The sequence below is a fragment of the Ipomoea triloba genome, chromosome 4, assembly GCF_003576645.1.
Source record: "Ipomoea triloba cultivar NCNSP0323 chromosome 4, ASM357664v1".
Classification (NCBI taxonomy): Eukaryota; Viridiplantae; Streptophyta; class Magnoliopsida; order Solanales; family Convolvulaceae; genus Ipomoea; species Ipomoea triloba.
In genome coordinates, this window is record NC_044919.1 from 24758103 (window position 1) to 24768974 (window position 10872).

At 37.4% G+C, this 10872-nt stretch overlaps 1 protein-coding gene across 1 annotated transcript; it reads right to left on the reverse strand.

Annotated features, from left to right (window-relative positions):
• Positions 1-6113: 6113 nt before the first annotated feature.
• Positions 6114-7124, reverse strand: LOC116016045. The gene is made up of 2 exons (XM_031256210.1): positions 6996-7124; positions 6114-6947 (listed from the first exon to the last, which is right to left on the reverse strand). Exons 1-2 carry the CDS (start codon positions 7122-7124, stop codon positions 6114-6116), a joined length of 963 nt encoding a protein of 320 aa, XP_031112070.1.
• Between the last annotated feature and the right edge of the window lie 3748 nt (positions 7125-10872).

Sequence of the window (10872 nt, forward strand, 5' to 3'; positions counted from 1 at the left end):
TATTCAAAAATTGTGTTATACTGTTGAATATAGAGTTATGAAATTGTGAATATAGAATCATGAAATTGTGAATATAGAGTTCTGTAATTGTGACTATAGAGTTCTAAAATTGTGAAAACTTAAGTGCGTGCAGTTAGTATAACATCTGCCTTTAGTTAAGAGATTATGCACTTATAAATAAACTGAATGTACATAATATATTAATTAAACATGTACATAATTTATTAACTAAAGGTACATAATATGTTAACTGCAGGTATATAATAGGTTAATTGTAATCGATACATAATTTATTAACTGCATATATATAATCTGAATGTTGTTTTGAAGTAGAGTTCACAATGTAAAATAGACAATGATCCATGGTTTAACAATTTTCCAATCTATTGTCGAGACCTAATATCATGGTTGAAAAAATCGCTAGGCGCTCGAGGAGGGCCTAGCGCCTAGGACGCCTAGCCGGGGATTAATCGGCGCCTAGACGCCCGTGTATTTTTTATTTTTTAAAAATTTGTTTAAGTATTTTTTATTTTTTAAAGAATAATAATTATAAATTATATAATACTTTAATAGTTAATACTAAAATATTAAATATTAACCTAAAAAATATCTAAAGTTTGTACAATTTAAAATTATTTCGCTCAAAACGATGTTGTTTTGAGTGAAATAACCCATTAAAAAAAAGAACAATAGTTAATCGACCGACTAGAAGGCCTAGTTGGTGCCTAGTCGGTCTAGTCGACGCCTAGGCGGTCAGCGCCTAAGCGGCCTAGGCGGTGGTTTGGCGGCCTAGGCAGAGCTTAGGCGGCCTAGGCGGTCGCCTAGCCGGCCAGCCGCCTAGACCACCATTTAATGTGATACGCTAGGCGGTCGACCAGCGCCTAGCGTCTAGGCGGAGATTAATCGACACCTAGGTGGGATTTTTGCAACACTGTCTAATATGGTTTTGGGCTCTTTGGCTTTGTCATTTCACTCACTATATATAGCATCTTTGTTTAGGCAATTTATATCGTGGACCAAGGTCCACATAGCATTGTAGATCTTGTTTTGATATCTAAACTTTAATAGATTTTGTAGTTTTTAGTTTTTCATGTTTCAACCCAAATTTTAATTTATTCTAGGTATAGAATCAATACTTTTAAGGTTCAGAATTTTATAATACGAGACACAAAATCTAACAACATAAGACACATACACATGTTATATATTTACTTATCCTCAAATCTGATTTATGTAGATAATATATGTCATATAGGCACATAATTCATAATACAAGACATAAATTTGTAAGATAAGACACATAATATGTTGTCTTACATAACTACTAATCTATGTCAGTTAGGGAATATTAGATTATTGGGAATGTTGAATTACTTGAAATGCTTGTTATATTCTTGATTTTGGTTAAAATTGATGTATGTAACATAAACATGTTTATATATATATATATATATATATATATATATATATATATATATATATATATATATATATATATGTAATTCAGTTTGCGTGCTACCCTGTTGATCTTCTCAGTTGCTGTTGTGCGGTGAGAGGAGAGCCATTTATCTTGTCAAAATCAACGTCTAGGATTAACAACGTTAAAAAAAACACTGTGGCAATTTGGTCATTTTTCATATGGGTCAAACTTAAGGTGCATAGGGTTTGTACTTAAGGTGCGTAGGTCTTGTGCTTAAGGTGCGTCGTGGTCATTCTTTAGATGTGTGGTTTCTATGCTTAAGGCGCATCACTTATTCAGTTGAGAACTTAAGGTGCGTAAGTTTTGTGCTTAAGATGCGTAGGTTTTGTGCTTAAGGTGTGTCAGTTCTTCAGTTGATAACTTAAGGTGCGTATTTTGTTGAAACTTAAGGTGCGTCGGTCTAAAGTTTTATGTGCGTTGTTTTACTTCTTAAGGTGCGTGGTTTGTGTGCCTAAGGTGCGTCCGTTGTGAAAACCAGATTCACCATTGCACCACTCCTCAGATCTTGGTCGTCCAATCTCACAATTCAATGGTGCATAGAAGTTCACAAGTTGACACCAAGCCGTGGTACTCACATGAACCATACTATATATATATATATATATATATATATATATATATATATATATAGAGTTAATGAACATGCATCTAGATGGAGAATTGTAAGCCAAACAACAAATTAAAAATTAATTGTCTTTAACCCCCAAATTTATCCTTATGCTTCTAAAAGGAATTCTTGATGGTATTTTTATTTCGTGTCACTCCATCTGTTAGTGTATTAAGTACAATGAAAGTAGAGGTCATTATAAATAGGTTTTTTTGAGTATGTAGCTTTTTTTTTTTTTTTTTGAAAAAGAATGGAATAGTATTAATCAAAGAGATAAACTCACAAGACAGAGAAGAGGGGAATAGCAAGAACGCTACCACCCAAAGCCAGACTGAGAGCCCGTAACATATGATACAACATAGTTACCAGGTTCGCTGACAAAACAAACAATAAAAGTAAACTAAGGCAATATAACAGATTAGCAAAGATGAAAACAATGCCTAATAAATAATACGCTACACACCAGCTTGATCAGTGCTCCTTTGACGAGAAGCTCCCATTTGTTTCCATGTAGCAAATTGACACATAGCAGCAGTCCTCACCTCACCAGGATCCCCAACAGTATTACTCCAAATTAACTCATTTCTACGTTTCCAAATATTCCAAGCCAAAAAGAAAGCTTGCACCTTAGCATTATCATCCAAGTCACGTAGAAAACTCTCAAAAATCATACTAATGGAGGCACCATGATTAATACAATTTTGCATGGCCTGCGAATTCCAAACGGGTGCTACCTTTGGGCAAAAGAATAAGATATGGCTTATGGACTCATGATTAACCGAACACAACGGACACACATCCACCACATCAACTCCTCTATATTTTAACTGCGTTCGGACAGGAATGATGCCATGAACACAACGCCATATAAAATTTTTCACTTTTGGTGGCGCTGCTAAACCCCAAAGCTTATTCCAATCCGCAAAATTATCCATCGGCGGATGTTGACTTTCTTCCATCAACTTCTCATAACCACCTTTCACCGTATATAAACCGTTTACAGCACCCTTCCAAACCCAAGTATCCACATATCCCGGACAAATATTAGTGTTCTTGATCAACTCAACATCCCTGGGATTGAAAATATCATCAAGCAAGTCATCATCCCAAGTTGGCTCATCAACATTAAACAGCTGGTCAACTGTAGCACCCTCAAGTTGTGGTATAGGATCAGTGGAGATGTAAGGATTGGACTCAGATGGCAACCATGGCACTCCCCAAATTCTCGTATTCCTCCCGTCACCTAACCTCCACACCGCACCGGACTTAACCAGATTCTAGGCAGCATGGATACTACGCCAGACATAGCTTGGATTGCTCCCCAAATTAGCATCCAGAAAAGAGCTACTCGGAAAGTATCGTGCTTTGTAAACCCGGGCAGCTAAAGAATTTGGTTCAGATAGGAACCTCCATCCCTGTTTAGCTAGCAATGCCAAATTGAACTCATGTAATCTTCGAAAACCAAGTCCCCCTTTACTTTTAGGGACACACATACGAGACCATGCCATCCAACGAATGCCTCCGCTATTCCTTCCTCGCCCACACCACCAAAATCTGTTCATCTCACGCTCTAAATGCTCACACATAGTCTTAGGGATTAGGAACACGCTCATCGTGAAAGTTGGAAGTGCTTGTGCTATGCTTTTGAGGAGTACCTCCTTTCCTGCACGGGAAAGAAGTTTTTTCTGCCACCCATTAACCCGTTGACGAATACGCTGACACAAGTAGTCGAACACAGCTTTCTTATTTCTTCCAACCCATGCTGGCAAACCCAAGTACTTACCCAGATCATCTCTTCTCTGGACAACAAAAATAGAGCATATATTGTCAGCATCCAATTGAGTTGTATTAGAACTGAAGGTGGCACATGACTTCGTGTAATTAATTATTTGGCCTGAAGCCTGTTCATATAAATCCAAACATTTCTTAACTGCTCTACCTTCATCCTCCTGGGCTCTGAAAAATAGCAGACTATCATCTGCAAAAAATAGATGAGATAATGAAGGAGCCCCACGGGTCACTGAACAACTCCGAAATTGTCTCTTACATTCTGCGTCCATGAGTAATGCAGTCAATCCCTCAGCACATAAGATGAAAAGATATGGAGACAATGGGTCCCCTTGACGTAATCCTCGCGATGGTGTAACCGAACCAACTACTCTCCCATCCATTGTAATATTATATTTAACGGAGGTGACACAAATCATAATCCACTCAACCCATCTTGGAGCGAAACCAAGTGCTTGCATAATACCCTTCAAGTAATTCCACTCCATGCGGTCATAGGCTTTCGCCATATCCAACTTTAGAGCTGTCCAACCCACTTTACCGTTCTGCTTCCTTTTCAAATAATGACTCACTTCCGCTGCAACAAGGACATTATCGGTAAGTAACCTGCCGGGTACGAAAGCACTCTGAGTATCAGAAATGAGGGACCCCAAAACTCCTTTCAAACGATTAGCTAGCACCTTTGCTATAATTTTGTAGACTACGTTGCAAAGAGCTATAGGGCGCAGGTCAGCGACTGACTCCGGATTCTGCTTCTTTGGGATTAAAACAATGTTGGCGGTGTTCAATTCAGTAGGGAACGAGCAACTATTTAGACAGGTAAGCACAAACTCAGTCACATCATTACCTACAATACCCCAGTGATGTTGGAAAAACGCTGGGTTCATACCATCCGGGCCCGGGGCTTTATCTGCAAACATTGCATCTAACGCCGTTCGTACTTCTTCCGGCTCAAAAGGTTTTACCAGCTCTAGATTCTGCTCATCTGTAACCTGCCGTCGGATTAAATCAAACACTGGGGAGCCATCACACCCACTGGAGGTAAAAATTTGCTCAAAATAATCCATTACCACTGGGACCATCTCCCCTTTATTATTAACCCATTCCCCATCAGAATTCTTAATTCTGTTAATAGTATTAACCTTCTTACGAGATGAAGCTATCTGGTGAAAAAACTTAGTGTTCGAGTCGAGTCACCCCACTTAAGCCAGTGTTGCTTCGATCGCTATTTCCAGTACCTTTCATCAACCTCAAACCAGTGTTGCAATTCAGCATCAACCTCCTTAATCTCATCATTACTAGCTGGCGCATGTCTTTCTCTTAATTCAGAGATCTTATGTTTACAGTGCTGAATTTTCTTGCCCACATTGTGATGGCGTTCACCACCCCAACTACGCAGTCTATTTGCACATAATCCCAACCTAGATTGGAAATCCATACCTGCTGAATCAACCCAAGCCCGCGAGATGACTGTCTTGCACTCATCTTCCACAAGCCACGAGTTTTCAAACCTAAACTGGCGTGGGCCTATTTGCATACATGCCGACTCAAGGTCCAAGAATAAAGCTGAATGATCGGATGTGAAAGTGTCCAGATTATAGATCGTTGCTTGACCAAATCGTGAACACCATTGAAGTGTCGCAACCGCTCTATCAAGCCTTTCTTCAACCCAGTTCTCTGTCCCACGACCTCTTTCCCAGGTGAATCGACGCCCCACCATACCAAGATCATGGAGTTCACAATCTGCCAATGCATCATTGAAGCCTCTAATGAGAGCCTCTGGTCGAGGGCAACCCCCACGTTTCTCTCTTGGAGTTGAAATATCATTGAAATCACCAATGACCACCCACGGCAATTGTGACTGAGATTTAAGGAGCCGTAAGTGATCCCACGCTCGTTGACGGTTCTGCCTCTCCGGAAAACCATAAAGACAGGTTAGCCGCCACTGTTGTTCACCTGGAAGTTGAACAATAATATCAACATGGTTACGTGAGAAACTAAGAAGCTGCGCCACATCCTTATTCCTCCACAATAATGCCAAACCTCCACTTAACCCCACTCTGTCCACATAAAATAATCCTTCAAAACCAAGTCGCACTCTTAACCTTTCTGCATGATCTCTCGTAACTTTAGTCTCCATTAAGAACCCAAAAATGGGTCGTGTTTTGGATACAATATCCACAACTTCCCGAACTGTCCGTGGACTACCCAAACCACGACAGTTCCAGCTAATAGTACTCATTGGGACGGGCGGGTCTGGGATCCAGAACCCGCCACATACAAGTTTTTTGGCCCGTCAAGAGCCATAGGTGTCAGACTAGTCTCTCCCAACCCATCATGCTCAACACCGCTTCGGCGACGTTTGAGATCCACCACCACCTCATTGTCTTCCTCATGAACGTCGTCCGTCGTAACCACCTCCTTACCCACCATGTTTTCCAGACCAACAATTGACTCATTACCAGTAACAAGCCAAGGTGACCGGACTATAGTATTTCCACGTCGCATCGGTGCTCTAAGCCACGCACCATAGGGATATTGTTCCGGAGCAATATTAGAATCCATCGCCTTGCTACAGAGTTTGTCCGTATGACCCAACATCCCACAGAAGAAACAAAAAGTGTGTAACCGTTCATATTTGAACATAATCCAAACACTAGTGCCCTCCCTAAGCTTCAGTTTCATCTTACGCCTCAACGGAACTTCAACTTTCAGAGCAACCCGGATCCTAATGTAACTACTATTCCATGAACCTCCAAAGTTGTTCGAATCAACCGCAATAAACCTCCCCATAAAATTGCCAATCTGTTCCAATACCTTCTCAAAGTCATATCCAAACGGCAGATCGTAGACCTGCACCCATATCAACACCTCATTAAGTTGGACTAGATTAGGTTGATCGCCCTGTTTGATCTGTTTGCAAACAAGTGTGTGATTCTCGAACGCCCAGGGTCCCCCATCAATGACACGCTGCATATCTTTCGCATGGAAAAACTGGTACACAAACAAATTTGGCCGCACTTCAGTTATGCGTACCCCTCTTACCGGCGTCCACACAGTCGCCATAACATTCTACATGACCGCAAACTTGATCGGTTTATTCGTCAAAAATCTGCCAACCAGAGCCCATTGCAGATTCGGCGGTGCTTCCGTAACTCCGTCAACATCAGCATTTTGAACTTCAAAACTGACTTCCTCATCCTCAAGAGTAATATCTGCATAGCGATCCTCTAACTCTCGATCATCCATAGTAAGGACAAGTGAACGTAAAGATCGGATCAAGAACGAAAACAAACCAGATGACTAAGACACTGGACAAACCAGAGAGAGAAAACCCTAGAGAGAAACCCTAGGGAGAGCCGCTTTTTGAGTATGTAGCTTGAAAAGTAAGAGATACAATAAAAAAGAAAAGGAAAATTATGATAAGGTAACAAAAATCTTAAAATGTATGATCCATATATTACTCACGAAATCAATGTATATATTACAGGGAAGAAGGAAGTGAGATTTACCATGATAATTACTATTTACTATAAATAAACTTAGGCAATTATATTAATAATTAATTATATATTAAGGTATAATATTATTTCTAATATAATTAAGGTATAATATTAGAAATAATATTATACCTTAATTATAAAAATATGTATATAGATTATCATAAAATGACCATAATAATTACTCAAAAGAAGGGATGAAGTGATGATAATTACCATAAATAATTATTAGGAAATTATATTAATAATTAATTATTAAGACAAGTATAATTATTTTATACTAATAATATTATAACTTAAGTATAACAAAAAAAAAAAAATATATAGAATACCATAATAATAATACAAAAGAAGGGAATGATAATTTATTTTGTATTAATAATATTATACCGTATGTATAAAATAATTATATTAGGCAATAAGGTTAATAAATAATTAGTATTTTCGTACATTAATTTTGACCAGTTAGTACATAGAATTATTTTGATAATTGTAATATTATTATACCTTAGTTAATATATATATATATATATATATATATATATATATATATATATATATATAATTGTATTCATGTGAGAACTAATATATTATGAAGGATTATGAGGACTATTTGTGTACGTTGGATTATTATATTGGATGGTCCAAGAAGAATGTTAATTTTGGTGGTGTTTTGGATCATTCATGTTATTCTCAGGCTGGGGGGTTATTTTTTTCTTTTGATATAGTATTTTATTTATGGAATATTTAGATTGGCAGTCCCCGTGTATTTAGTTAGGTTTTTAATTGCTCGAAGATAGTGGTAGTTAGACAATTTATCTTCTCCCCAGTCCTCATGTCGTCTCCTCTACAGTCCTCACGTCGGTTCGATTGGCAGCCTTGATGTTTCATTGATGGTTCTTCTCTCATCGTCGGAGTTGGTGTTGCTGTGCATTTGAGTTCTACTTCCGTGGAGGCCGTCGTCGTTTTGTTTGGTTGTTTCGACGAATCTTTACTTTTTGGGCAGAGGAAGCGGTGCATGTGGCCAGGGTTGTCGTAGCTGTAGTCGAAGGGTGTAACAATGGCAGATGTCGGTGGTTCCCATTGTCGATCTAGGCGCTCCGGTCAAGAGTCAGTGCCGGCGAGGAGAGGTAGGCTTTGTCCGGCCTTTTTTAAAACTTTTTTTCATATAGTTATTCTTCTTGTCGGGGTTGGGGGATGTTGATGGGGTTTTCCGGTGGGTTTATTGGCTGTTATGAGCGCCGTTGGTAGGCGTGGGGGGAGTTTCAATATGTGCTTCGGGTTATAGTGTGTGACTCAGTTTATAAATTTAAACCATATACAAAAAGTTAAACAGAAATCAATTGTGTAGTTATGTTTGATTACCTAATCAGTCTTTTCTGTTTTTTTAATTATTATTGTTAATTGTTAATTTAGAAGTATTGTTTTTTTTACTGTTTTGAATGTTGTGTGCCACGTTTGAGTTCAGTGTGTGCCATGTTTTGTTACGATGCGTGCCTCTGTTAGGGGTGTTAGCGAACAGAGCTTTCGACAAACTACTCGTGTTTGTGCTCGGTAAGCGTTCGTTTATGTTCGTTTATTAAGTTAAACAAACATTAACAAACAAAATTTAGAGATCGGTTCATAAACGAACATAGTCTAAACAATGGTAAGCTCGTTTGCTAAGAGATCGTGAACAAGCTCGTTTGTGGTCGATTAATAATGTTTACGAACAAGCTCGTTTAGTGTTTGTTTAATAATGATAGCGAACAAGCTCATTAATAATGTTCGCGAACATGTTCACACACACACACATAATGTTCGAACGAATTGTGATCATGAACATATGCAGGTGTTTGGTTATTCATTATTCATGAACGTGATTGTTAACGAACATGTGTGTGAACTTGTTCGTTAACGAAGACGTTCGTGAACATTAACAAACACTAATGAACGCTTAACAAACGAACACGATTTTCAAAAATCTCAATAAACAAACACTAACAGTCCATAATCCTTTACAAACGAACACCCTATGTTCGTTTATGTTTGGTTCATTAACGGCCCTAGCCTCTGTTGATTATTTTGTGATACTCCAGATAATTTGGTATGTAGTTGTTTTATTTATTTATTTTTGTTAACATTGCTACGCTTCCATGTTTTTCACCATTTGCTTCTTTTTGTTTTTTCAGAAATTGTTGTTGTCTGGGTCTTTCACTTCTCTTACTGATACCGTTAAGTATGAGTTCTACCTTCATTTGGAAACGAAGATGATGCATATGAAGTGACGTGATGGCAAGAACAAGGTTGATTGTGGAGTGTATCTTATTCGCCACATGGAGAGTTACGCTGGAGAAGTGGTAGCTACATGGGATTGTGGTCTCGTTATGAGTGACCAAGCTACGTTGGATCGCTTACGCTTGCACTACATGAATGAGATATGCACGGAAAATATAAATTCTCACCGTACCAGCAACGTAGCACGTGCATTACGATTCCTTTCATCTCCTTTGGCTACCCGAAAAAAGTGATTTAGATTGGTGGTTGTTGCTTATGACTTCATAATCCTCTATAATATATTAGTCCTCATCTGAAAGTGTAAGCTAGACAATTATATCATGCAATTATGTTAAAAGGAAAATTACATATTTCGTCCCTAAGTTATAGAAAATTTGTATGAATTCATCTCTAAGTGTTGGTCATACTCATTTTTTGTCCCTAAGTTATGATTGATGAAATTTTCATCCCTTTAGTAATAAAACATTAGGAATGAAATTTGTAATTTTAGTATAACTCAAGGATAAAAAGAGTGAGCACGAAAGGACGAAAAGTGCAACGACAATGATAACTTAAGGACGAAAAGTGAGCATGACTAACACTCATAGACGAATTCTAAAATTACCCTATAACTTAAGGACAAAAAGTGCAACTTTCCCTTATGTCAATAAATAATTATTATTTTAGTACATTAATTTTGGTCAGTTAATACCTGGAATTAATTCCTTAATTATAATAATATTATACCTTAGTTTACACACACAGAGAAATAATTCCTTAATTCACCGCACGAAGTACGTACACAATAAAGTATTAAAAATAAGAGTTTTTTTTTTTTTTTTTCAAAATGGCTCCTTGACTATTGCTCATTCTCAATTTTGAATTTCAACTTTCAATTGCACCAAATGTGGTCCATCGACTATCAAAAACTCACAATTCAGTTCTCCGTTAGGTATTTTGTTTACTCAGTGTTAAAATAGAGGGCATTTTGGTCCGTTCATCTATTTTTTGCCTAATACACTCAGCAATAGTCGATCGACCATTTTGGGAAAAACTATTTCATTTATTTCATTTTTGTTTATTTTCATTTTTATGTTTATACTCTATCAAATTATATATATATATATATATATATATATATATATATATATATATATATATATATATATATATATATATATATATATATATATATATATATATATATATATATATATATATATATATATATATATATATAT

Excerpts from the sequence above, each read along its gene's own strand:
- LOC116016045 (XM_031256210.1), bottom strand. The coding sequence starts at position 7,124 with ATGGATGATCGAGAGTTAGAGGATCGCTATGCAGATATTACTCTTGAG. Across the intron at positions 6,948-6,995 it reads CGAATCTGCAATGGGCTCTG|AATGTTATGGCGACTGTGTG; the intron begins GTTGGCAGATTT and ends GCGGTCATGTAG.